This window comes from Nicotiana sylvestris, chromosome 7 (genome assembly GCF_000393655.2).
Source record: "Nicotiana sylvestris chromosome 7, ASM39365v2, whole genome shotgun sequence".
NCBI classification, from domain to species: Eukaryota; Viridiplantae; Streptophyta; class Magnoliopsida; order Solanales; family Solanaceae; genus Nicotiana; species Nicotiana sylvestris.
In genome coordinates this window covers 54,003,572-54,015,473 of record NC_091063.1, presented here as the reverse complement: position 1 = coordinate 54,015,473, position 11,902 = coordinate 54,003,572, and the positions used below count along the sequence as shown (strand labels likewise).

The following is an 11,902-nucleotide window of genomic DNA, read 5'->3' as shown; positions in this document are numbered from 1 at the left end:
ATACGCCTACTTTTTTTGTTGGTTGGAGTCATTCATGACAAGTAGGGGACTAATACCTGTCAATCGAATAAATCATTTATTAAATACCCAACAAAGATATGGCTGTTAGCCTATTATTTAAAATCAATTAAATACTCTTTTAAACGGTAAAACAATGATCTCTTCAAGTCTTAAGTCTATGTCCAATGCCTGGATATCAAAGAAAAAGGAATCTTCAACTGCAATCCAATTAAATAATAAAAAAGAAATTGATTGCGGCCATAATAATTGTTTATACTATAAAGTTTTCCCCTAATACTTTTGTTTAAGAAGGCAAATCTAAATACAAAGATAACGTATATGCGTAATATATAACAATTTAAATATTATTGGACCTAACCATCACTTGCATCCTTCGAGAAGTGATTAGTAGTTTCTTTTCTCTTCTTCTTTTTTTCGGTCAACTTTTGGTTATATTTTTATTTTTCATAGAATATCATACCATCAAAATATGCTGTCTATTGTTCATTTTAGGTAGAGATTTCAGACTCGATTTTTTGCAAGAGCAAATCGGTTTTATTAATGCAGGTTATGTTTCAAGAGGGGAAATTTTAATTTAAATTATTAATGTGTTGAGCCTAAAGGGTAGATGTGAGTGCAATTTGGTCCACTGTGTGATGCAATTGTTTCCTCTCATGGCCATTAATTTAATTACTTTTGTAAACCACTTCATGGAATTCATCTCAATTCTATTGGATAGCCAGCTCTAATTAATTATCAAACCCTCTATGTACTAATGGAACATTTTTCAGGTGTAAACTAGAACTAGAAAATTCCTACACCAAGGGTGACAAATGAGTGACATTTTTAAATATATAAGAAGGATAAGAGACTTAATTAACTATTAAGAAGATAACCTTAAGACCACCATCTCCATTAATCACCATGCACCTTCATCCATTTTCATTTCACCTTTTTCTCAAGATATTGTTTTCTTCTCTTTATTTATTTTGTTTGTGTGTAGCAAACTTTGATAATGTAGTGAACATCACTTCGTTATGGATCTTGCAGCTTTTATTCTTCTATTCATCCTTCTTTTGAATTTCTTTTTTTGGGGAGGAGGGAAAGAAATTGTATACAAACTAACTTATCTCTCAAAGGTACACCATATATACATACGAGTAATAAAGCATAAATACTCAATATATATATATACATACACACGTATTTCTTTTAATCGTATTGTCATAAAATATTTAATTTCTTGAATATAGTCCAAAATACAGTCCTAATTAATCATGTTTGTATATCTCACATCTTTAAACCAACTACTCAAACGCATGAGCTTACCTCATATTGACTTTTGATAAGTTTCTAACTTAAAAGCTTAATTAACTTGCTAAACTTGCCACTTGACTATATATTAGTGAAAAAGTATTTTCAAGATATCCATCTTCTGCATGATGTCAAGCATTTATACATGGACATAAATTATCCCCAACACTGGAAATGAAGTACTTTTTTAATATACAAAAGCTTACATCATTCATTTATATATAAAAGGATTAAGAATGATAACAATAAAAATGATCTCTCTTGCTTTTTTTCTATTAATAGTAAAATGTAGGCATTTTCAATCAAAAGGGCCGGGTGAAGATTGTAACATGTATTTATACTCTTAATAATGGATGAAAAACATGGTTATTGGGTGAATGTGAGAGTCCACAACACTAAAAGATAATTGAATGAAAATAAAAAAGATGGGGGCTAATTGGATGGGACACAAACGTGTGGGACATAATGATGTGACATAGTTTAGGTTAAGTGGAGAAATTAAACCGACACGTGGTTAGGAGGTGACCCTTGTTAATTGGGTCGAACGCGGGTTTTAAGCCGAGTGGAATGGACCAATTAACGCACCCAAAACACACCCTTCACTTTAACCGAAAGTTACTTGCTTGGCCCATTTACGGAACTCCCTCTAACTTTGAAACAATCAAACCCTTTCCCATATATTTACGCTCCATATTTATATCAAATAAATAGGAAAAATAATATTATATAGTCGGTCTCAAAATAATAATCGAAAAAATATATTTTATATATATTTTTTTGTATGTTTTTTGGCTACCGAATATAAATAATTTTTGGCGCGAGTTAAAAGTGATACTAATATCCCAAATAAATACTCAAAACAAAATTCATATATTTTGTCTCTCAATTTTTATCATTTTAATATGAATAGGTTATGCTTTTACTTAATTTATGATTTTTATAGTTAAATTGTCTAGTTCTTTTCTATAAACACCACCAAATATTATTATTTGCTAAATTTCAAAAAGAAAATTTGAACAGAAGATAACTATCTTTAATTTAAATTTACAACAAACGTAACTATCTTAGAACTTTTTCCATTTTCAAGATTTCGTTTCATATTAAATGTTTATAAAGTTGGTTAAAAAAGTAATATTACTGACTTGTCTTTCTTTCTTCTACTTTGTTTTATTTTGTCTTTCGGTGTTAAATTTCTTTTCACTCTTTTACAATAAACTTTTGACTCATTTGAAAAGACTTGTACCTTTTGCAGTTTTTCTAGCATATAATTAAGGATTAGATATACAGACATACTTGCTGCTTGCATAAACTAAATACGACACTTATCATGTTCGATGCAGATTTTTCTCCCACACTTAACGTTGGAGGGACCATCTCAAAATTACCGTTTATATTTTGATCTAATCAAGAAAATTTTTGGTAAAATAACTCCTACAGAATTTTGAAGCACTCTGTTAGAATTTTAGATCTGGTGGCATGCTTCAAACTTGTGCAGTGTGTTAGAATTTCTAGCATCAATCATGTTTCAAAGTTCTGACGGCATGCATACTTTAACAATCACTAAGATTTTTTTTATCGGGGTCAACAAATTAACAGTAGCACAAAAATATGCATGTCATTCTCCCCTTAAACGGTTGGCTAGCTAGTACCATTAAAATTAAATTATAAATTTTTCCTTCACTCCTTAACAATCACTAATTAAGATTTTGTTGAATGCTAACTAATTGCCATTTAAAAGAACTTACTTAACAAAGAGCTATTTTATTTCTTGAGGTTGCGGCCGTTGGTAATGGAGGGTACTATTGGGGAGGTGGAGAACAAGAAAATTCCTCAAGTCAGCTTATGATTTATTTAATTATTATAGACCCTTGTGGTCCGGTCTTTCCCTGGACCCCACGCATAGCGGGAGTTTGGCGCACCGGTTGCCCTTTATTTAATTAAAAGAAGATCCAAATAAATCTAAAATTTTCTGAAAATCATATATCAGGAAAACTTAAACGACAAATATCACGTATGAGCAGCATGTATATGTCTCAAAGAAAATTCGTCGATCAATAGTTTATAGTTCGAACTGTAGTATGATAAATTGTAAAAAGAAAAGTAAAACTATAGTATTATAAATTCAATTTGTGATATCTTGACAAATGTTAGCTAAGTATCAGTAACAGTGAAACAACCTTTTATAACGAGTGTCATCCATCCTATATTGGTTCGCAAAAAGTAATTACTATTTATATTTCTTTTAGAAAACAATAGGTAGATGTATGTATAATAGATTAGTCCTGCTTAAAACTCAAACAGAAATAGACTTATAATGATAAACTAATAGTATTTCTTCCAAAAAGTCTTGCGTATATCTTTCTGATTTCTTATTAATTTTGAGAGAAGGAAAATAGTGGCAAAAGTTTACTACGTAAAAGCATACTAATAATGATGTAGAAACAATGTAGGGGAGGGGAGGGGACCCTCAATGGGTCATTTCATTTGTTATATTATAGTAGTAAAGACAGTTAAGCGTCCAAATATGCAATTTTCACATATCCAACACGTGGTCTTCTCCTACATGTTAGAATGTGGACCCCATTCCACACTCTCCCTCACTCTATATATACAAATCCCCCTCTCTTTCTCTCCCCCACAACTTGACCAAACTCACCTTAAAAAAAACACTCTCATTTAATTTCCCACCTCTTTTCTCTCCAAAACTCTCACATTTTCCTTCACAATAACACACCCAAAAGCACTCAAATACAAACATCAAAAATAGGTAGCTATGGCTTCTACAACTCCTGCTTCAAATACATGGATTAAGCCCAAGATATCAATGCCAAGAGACTTGGCTTATTCTTCAAATTCCATTTCACTAGTTAATAAACAGCCTAATAGACAACTTCCTAGTATTAATTCCTCACTCCAAGCTCCTCCAATTCTCCATTTTCCAAAACAATCTCCAAATTATCAAACACCCAAAACTAGTACTATTTCCACTTCAAAACCAACCACTATTTCATATCCAAAACAAGAAAATAACTCTTCTTCTACAACACATCCTCAATGGAATTTAGTCCAAAAAGCAGCAGCAATGGCTTTAGATGCCGTGGAAAGTGCCTTAACAAAACACGAACTCGAACACCCTTTACCAAAAACAGCCGACCCACGTGTCCAAATTTCCGGGAATTTCGCTCCGGTACCGGAAAATCCCGTCTCTCACTCCCTTCCGGTCACCGGAAAAATACCCAAATGTGTTCAAGGCGTTTACGTTCGTAACGGCGCTAACCCGCTTTTCGAACCAACCGCCGGACACCATTTCTTTGACGGTGACGGCATGGTTCACGCCGTCCAATTCAAGAATGGCTCCGCAAGTTACGCTTGTCGTTTCACTGAAACTGAAAGACTCGTTCAAGAAAAAGCTTTGGGTCGCCCTGTTTTTCCTAAAGCCATAGGTGAATTACATGGCCACTCGGGAATTGCAAGGCTCATGCTTTTCTATGCACGTGGACTCTTTGGACTTGTTGATCACAGTAAAGGAACTGGAGTTGCAAACGCTGGTTTAGTTTATTTCAACAACCGCTTACTTGCTATGTCCGAGGATGATTTGCCGTACCATGTACGTGTAACACCAACTGGTGACCTTAAAACTGTCGGAAGATTCGATTTTGATGGTCAGTTGAAATCCACAATGATAGCTCACCCGAAACTCGACCCTGTTTCAGGGGAGTTATTTGCTTTGAGCTACGATGTGATTCAAAAACCGTACCTTAAGTATTTCAGGTTTTCGAAAAATGGGGAGAAATCCAATGATGTTGAAATCCCAGTTGAAGATCCAACAATGATGCATGATTTTGCTATTACTGACAAGTATGTTATAATTCCTGATCAGCAAGTGGTATTTAAGATGTCTGAAATGATTCGGGGCGGGTCGCCTGTGGTTTACGATAAGAATAAAGTTTCAAGATTTGGTGTTTTGGACAAATATGCAAAAGATGGTGAAGGTTTGAAGTGGGTAGAAGTACCTGATTGTTTTTGTTTCCATTTATGGAATGCTTGGGAAGAGCCCGAAACTGATGAAATTGTGGTGATTGGTTCATGTATGACACCACCCGACTCGATTTTCAATGAATGTGATGAGGGATTAAAGAGTGTTTTATCAGAAATTCGGCTAAACTTGAAAACTGGAAAATCAACAAGAAGAGCAATAATTCAGAAGGAAGAAGATCAGGTGAATTTAGAAGCAGGAATGGTGAACAGAAACAAACTTGGGAGGAAAACAAGGTTTGCATATTTGGCCATTGCAGAACCATGGCCAAAAGTTTCTGGCTTTGCAAAAGTAGACCTTTTTACTGGTGAAGTAGAAAAGTTTATTTATGGAGATAACAAGTTTGGTGGGGAGCCTCTGTTTTTACCAAGAGACCCTAACAGCAAAGCAGAAGATGATGGTTATATTCTTGCTTTTGCGCACAATGAGAAAGAATGGAAATCAGAGCTACAAATTGTGAATGCAATGACTATGAAATTAGAGGCCACGGTTAAACTTCCAACAAGAGTGCCATATGGTTTTCATGGTACGTTCATAAATGCCAAAGATTTGGCAAATCAGGCCTAAAAAAAAAGAGTTGAGTTGGGGTAAATTTGGACTATTACAGAGGAGATTTACCAGAGGGATGGTTTAGATGATACGTCCCCGGAATTTCTTCTTTAATAGGGTTCTTATAGTTTTTTCATTTTTTTTACTTTTTAAAAATTGTGAGAGGTTTTCAGAGACCAGCTTGTAGCTTGGATGTAGTTAGAAATTGGAGCTCAGCTGGTTTTTCTGCATATTCTTTCACATTTTTATGTGCATGTGAGGGAGTATATACATTATAGGAAACTATACTCTCTGTTTCTTGTATATGAATGCTGGCCTATACTATTTCCACTCTCTTCTTCCATTTTCTCTACCTTTCTCTTTTTTACCCACTCCCATTATTTTATGTGCCATTATTTCTTATTAATTTAATTTTAAACTAAATCTCAAAACATGTCACTGTTTGCCTACCATTTTAATATCACATGTTTTACCTTACTTTTTCTGGGTATAGAAAAAGGAAAAAATATGAAACGTAAAAATATTTGTGAAGAAACCCAGTCGATGGAGCAACAGTCAACTCTTACTGTTATCTGAAGCTTATGCTTCAATGGAGATAAAGCAGTGGGTCGTCCACCATGAGAGCCCAGAGAGAGAGAAGAGAGAGGATGAGAGAAGGTTCCAGAATGTGTGTAATTTTCTGATCAATTGAATTAGAAAAAGTGAGTGGAAACACCACTATATACAAATCTAAAAACTAGGCACTAACTAAGCTAAGACAATTAACTAATTAAGAGAATTAACTAATTAAGAGAATAATATTATAGTTCTTAACACCCCCCCCCCTCAAGTTGGAGGTGTAGCAAACACGGACAACTTGCCCAATGCATCGTTGTGCTTGATCCCTGTCAGAGCTTTAGTCAAAACATCTGCAAGTTGGTCATCAGTTCTGATATGTTGAAGAGAGATCAGACCTGCTTGGAGTTCACGTACAAAGTGACAGTCGACCTCTATATGCTTGGTTCTTTCGTGAAATACTGGATTCCTGGCAATGTGTAATGCAGACTGACTATCACAGTAGACTGAAATAGGTAGAGAAAAGGGGACAGTCAGTTCTTCAAATAACCTGCGTAGCCACACTAATTCACCTACAACTTTTCTCAAGGCTCGATATTCTGCTTCTGTAGAAGACAGTGAGATGGTCTCTTGTTTCTTGGACTTCCAGCTGATGGGGCTGTTACCTAGCAACACCAAATAACCACTGATGGACCTTCTAGAGTCTGGACAAGCAGCCCAGTCAGAGTCACAATAAGCTCTGACTGTGTAATCTCCATCCTTTGACATAAAGATTCCCAAGGTAGGATCATTCTTTAGGTACCTTAGCAAATGAAATGCTGCTCTCAAATGGGGCTCCCTGGGTTTCTGCATAAACTGGCTTAAGTGTTGAACACCATATGCTATATCTAACCTAGTATTGGTCAAGAAATTCAGCTTCCCTACTAACTTCCTATAATAGGTAGGATCCTGCAATTCTGCTTCTTCCTTGGCCTTTAGTTTCACATTTGGATCCAATGGTGAAGAGCAGGTCTTGTGTTCTAGGCAATCATACTCCTTTAGCAGGTTCAATGCAAACTTCTTTTGTGATATAATGACCCCATCTTCCTTGTACAGAACCTCTAATCCCAGGAAATAGTGAAGCTGTCCGAGATCCTTGATCCTGAATTGCTCTTGTCTAACACTAGCCCAGGTGGCACCTGCATATATACCTCTTCATTGAGATCTCCATGCAAGAAGGCATTGTTTACATCTAACTGTGAGATGAGCCAACCTTTCTTGACTACTGTAGCTATTAAAACTCTGACTGTTGTCATCTTTACAACTGGGGAAAAAGTTTTTGTATAATCTATTCCTGCCTGTTCAGTGTACCCTTTAACAACTAATCTGGCCTTGAATCTCTCAATGCTACCATCTGCTTTGTGTTTCACTTTGTACACCCATCTACATCCAATTGCTTGCTTCCCAGGTGGCAGCACTACTAAGTCCCATGTATGGTTTGAATGTAATGCATCAAATTCCTGTGTCATAGCAGCTTGCCATGCAGGATCAATAGTTGCCTCCTCGTATGATGATGGTTCCCTGTCATGACAAACATTTCTCACAAGAGCCTGACTATCAGGAGTTAGTAGATCAGAGGCAATGTGTTGATTTTCAGAAAATAAAGCATTTAGGGAAGTGAAATTATTCTTGAATTTAGGTAAGGAGTGGACATAGTCCTGTAGATATGTAGGAAATTTATGAGTTCTGTGTGACTGCCTAGTTGGATGGATTTGTTCTGTATCTGTTTGTGCCATGTTGTGTTCTGATGGTGTGTTGTGTGGTGAGGAGCTAGATGTGTGTTCCTGATGATGTGTGGATATTCCATGAGATAAGGGATCAGCTGCATGTATAGGTGACATAGAGATAGGTGTGTTATCCTCATTTCCTTGGTCATTCAAGTTTTCAGTGGTCTGCATGTTTCCTGTGTTTTTAGGAAGATGTTCATCAAGAGAGTCAATGAAAGGAACAGGATAAAAGACAAGTGAGTTGGAAGACTTGTTTATGCTACAGTTAAAAGGAAAGATAGATTCATTAAACACCACATCTCTGGAAATGTAAATCTTTCTAGTGGCCAGGTTCAGAACTTTGTACCCCTTTGTGTTGAAAGGATACCCAACAAAGACATGAGGGGCAGTCCTGGGATTGAACGTGTCCCTATGTGGTATTGGTATGGTGGGATAGCACAAGCATCCAAAACTCTTGAGATGAGAGTATTTTGGTTTCTTCCTATACAACAGCTCATATGGGATTTTATTGTTGATGGAATTGGATGGCAATCTGTTTATTATATATGTAGCACAGAGGACACACTCACCCCAATATCTCAGAGGTAATTTAGATTGGAAAAGGAGGGCTCTAGCTGTTTCAAGAAGGTATTTATGTTTTCTTTCTACCACACCATTTTGTTGTGGTGTATATGGACAAGTTCTTTGATGAATGATTCCTTTGGACTGAAACAATTTGGTTGCTTCTCCACTGGTAAACTCTAGTCCATTGTCTGACCTTATGGACTTGATGTTGATACTAAACTGGTTTTCCACCAAGGACATGAAGTTTTTAAGAATATCAATAACATTACTCTTGCTAGACAAAAGATGTGTCCATGTAGATCTGCTATAGTCATCTACTATGGTGACAAAGTACTTGTGTTTATCATGTGTAGGGATATGATATGGACCCCATAGGTCAACATGCAAAAGCTCAAATATTTTGTTAGATACATTGGTTTTCTAAGGAAAAGGTAATCTTTCTTGTCTAGCCATTGGGCAAATGGTACAGGTAAAGGGTTGTTTAGGAGAGAAATTAGCAGGAATGGAAGTAATCCTTTTCATCTTCACAAAGGGAACATGTCCAAGCCTGTTATGCCACAACACATTTACATTATTTTCAGTCCAAGATTGAGGGAAGAAATCAGGCAATTTAGAAAATACATCCTCAAAATGAACATGTTTACTAGCACTTGCACATGAATTATTTACAATGAGAGAGGGAAAAGAGACACACTTATTGGTGTGGACTGGTACATTTACAGTGGAATGAGTTGGACAATGTGTGTCACAAGTGCAACAAGTAGAAATGACAGGAAGTCTAGAATTATCCTTTTCTGCAAGACTTGCATTGTTTTTCTTTAAGCAACTTGGGCATAGGATGTATAGCCCATCATTCACTTTACCAATCACCAGAGGCCTCTTCATTGAAGGGGCCTGCAACACACAACAGAGATTGAAGAAGGCAACAATACAGCTTAAATGAGAAGTTAAAGAGTGGACAGAAATTAGATTGTATCTGAAAGTTGGAACATACATCACTTTATCTAGAGTGATCTTAGAATTGAGAATTACACTGTCTATTTCTGTCACCTTTACTTTATAGCCATTTGGAAGTATGACCAATAAGGGATAAGGTAGGTTGATTATATTGGTTAATAGGGATCTGTTGAAGGTCATGTTATTTGATGCCCCTGAATCTATAATCCATGAGTCAGCTTTGTTCTTGAAACATTCACATGAAAGTTTGCCAAAATCAATTGAGGAGGTACAAGCTACCATACCTGCAAAGTTTGATGTTCCTTAAGTAGCATTGGTACCACCTCCATGATCTCCTATCCCAGATGACTGAAATTGTTGTAGCAGGGTCACCAACTGATTGTACTCTTCCTTGGTAAGGCTCACATTCTGAGGATTGTCATGACTAACATATCTATTCTGACTATCATTCTCTGCAGGTTGAGAATCAGTGGCTGCCACATGTGCATTGGCTAGGGTCCTGTTGAATTTGTTGCCTCTGTTGAATCTGTTGGCACCATTGCTGTTGGAACCTTGCCTTGTGTTTTGACTGAAACTGTTCTGTCCTGTGTTTGGATTCTGATAGTGACTAGAATTCTGTCCAAAATTCTGTGGATATCCATGAAGCTTGTAGCATTTCTCTTTAGTGTGGCCTGGCCTCTTGCAGTAGTCACAAAAAGGTCTATTTCTGTTGTTGTGATTGTTGCTAGGAGAGTAACTTGTCCTGTATGTGTTAGGTCTGGTTGCATTGACATTCAAAGCTGATGATTCCAGTACCAGATGGCCAGTGGGCTTGATTTCCCTCTGTCTTTCTTCTTGGATTAACAGAGAAAAGGCTTGAGCAATTGAGGGAAGAGGATTCATCATCAATATGCTCCCTCGAACAACAGTATATGTCTCATTTAATCCCATAAGGAATTGTATGAGCCTCTTATCCTGCTCTGCTTTATGCATACTTTCCTTAGCCCCACACGAACAGTTGCAGGCACAATGAGATTTAGTAATCAAAGTATTGAGCTCCTCCCATAATTTCTTCATTTTCGTATAGTAACTGGTAATATCAAGTGATCCTTGAGACAGATCATTGATCTCCTTCTGAATTTGATACAACTTTGTTCCATTTGTTTGATCATATCGATCCTCAAGTTCTCTCCACAATTCAAATGCATTAGCTACGTATTCAACACTGTCTGCAATCTCTTTAGTCAAAGAGTTTAAGATCCATGATGTGACCATGTCATCACACCTCTCCCATAAGCGAAAGTTTGGAGAATCTAGATCTGGTCTTTTACAGTCTCCGTTAATAAATCCCAATTTATTCTTCACAGACAATGCTCGCATCACACTTCTTCTCCATGATCGATAACCAAAGCCATCAAAAGGAGCAGGGACTAGAGCTGCCCCAGGATTGTCAGATGGATGCATGTATAGAGGATTACTAATGTCAATGCCTGATTGACTCAGAGGCTCATTCACAGTTGGTACTGTTGGATTATCGTTCTCATCGGACCTCATATTTGTGAATTACAGAGAAATCTAAGAAACTTTGATATCTAAAAAATATAAGATGAATGAAATTTAATAATGATTCTCAGAGAATTGTGAATCAGAAGTAAAAGAAACCTGTTCTCAAGCTATATCTCGAAATCCATGGAGAAATGAATTTGTGTATGCGCGATTAGGTTTAGACGATCATCAACAAAGGAAGAACCAACAGATCTCGTGAATTGAATCAAAAATCGAAGCTCCTGCTCTGATACCATGTGAAGAAACCCAGTCGATGGAGCAACAGTCAAGCTCTTACTGTTATCTGAAGCTTATGCTTCAATGGAGATGAAGCAGTGGGTCGTCCACCATGAGAGCCCAGAGAGAGAGAAGAGAGAGGATGAGAGAAGGTTCCAGAATGTGTGTAATTTTCTGATCAATTGAATTAGAAAAAGTGAGTGGAAACACCACTATATACAAATCTAAAAACTAGGCACTAACTAAGCTAAGACAATTAACTAATTAAGAGAATTAACTAATTAAGAGAATAATATTATAGTTCTTAACAATATTTGTCCTTGACCACTATGTTTGTCAATTTTAGAAAATTAAGAGAAAACCAAATTATTTTTCTTGATTTACTCTTATTATTAACTAC

General features: G+C 36.3%; 2 protein-coding genes across 2 annotated transcripts; one reads left to right on the top strand and one right to left on the bottom strand.

Moving 5' to 3' along the window:
• The first annotated feature begins 3,942 nt into the window (after positions 1-3,942).
• Positions 3,943-6,229, top strand: LOC104244254 (9-cis-epoxycarotenoid dioxygenase NCED1, chloroplastic). Its single transcript, XM_009799644.2, has one exon. It carries the CDS (start codon positions 4,088-4,090, stop codon positions 5,915-5,917), a length of 1,830 nt encoding a protein of 609 aa, XP_009797946.1. The 5' UTR covers positions 3,943-4,087; the 3' UTR covers positions 5,918-6,229.
• A 3,815-nt stretch (positions 6,230-10,044) lies between these two features.
• On the bottom strand, positions 10,045-11,274 carry LOC138873145 (uncharacterized). Its single transcript, XM_070151585.1, has one exon. The coding sequence runs from the start codon at positions 11,272-11,274 to the stop codon at positions 10,045-10,047; it is 1,230 nt and encodes a 409-aa protein (XP_070007686.1).
• Between the last annotated feature and the right edge of the window lie 628 nt (positions 11,275-11,902).

What these genes read in the sequence shown, in the direction of transcription:
- LOC138873145 (XM_070151585.1), bottom strand. Translation starts at nt 11,274, where the DNA reads ATGAGGTCCGATGAGAACGATAATCCAACAGTACCAACTGTGAATGAG.
- LOC104244254 (XM_009799644.2), top strand. Translation starts at nt 4,088, where the DNA reads ATGGCTTCTACAACTCCTGCTTCAAATACATGGATTAAGCCCAAGATA.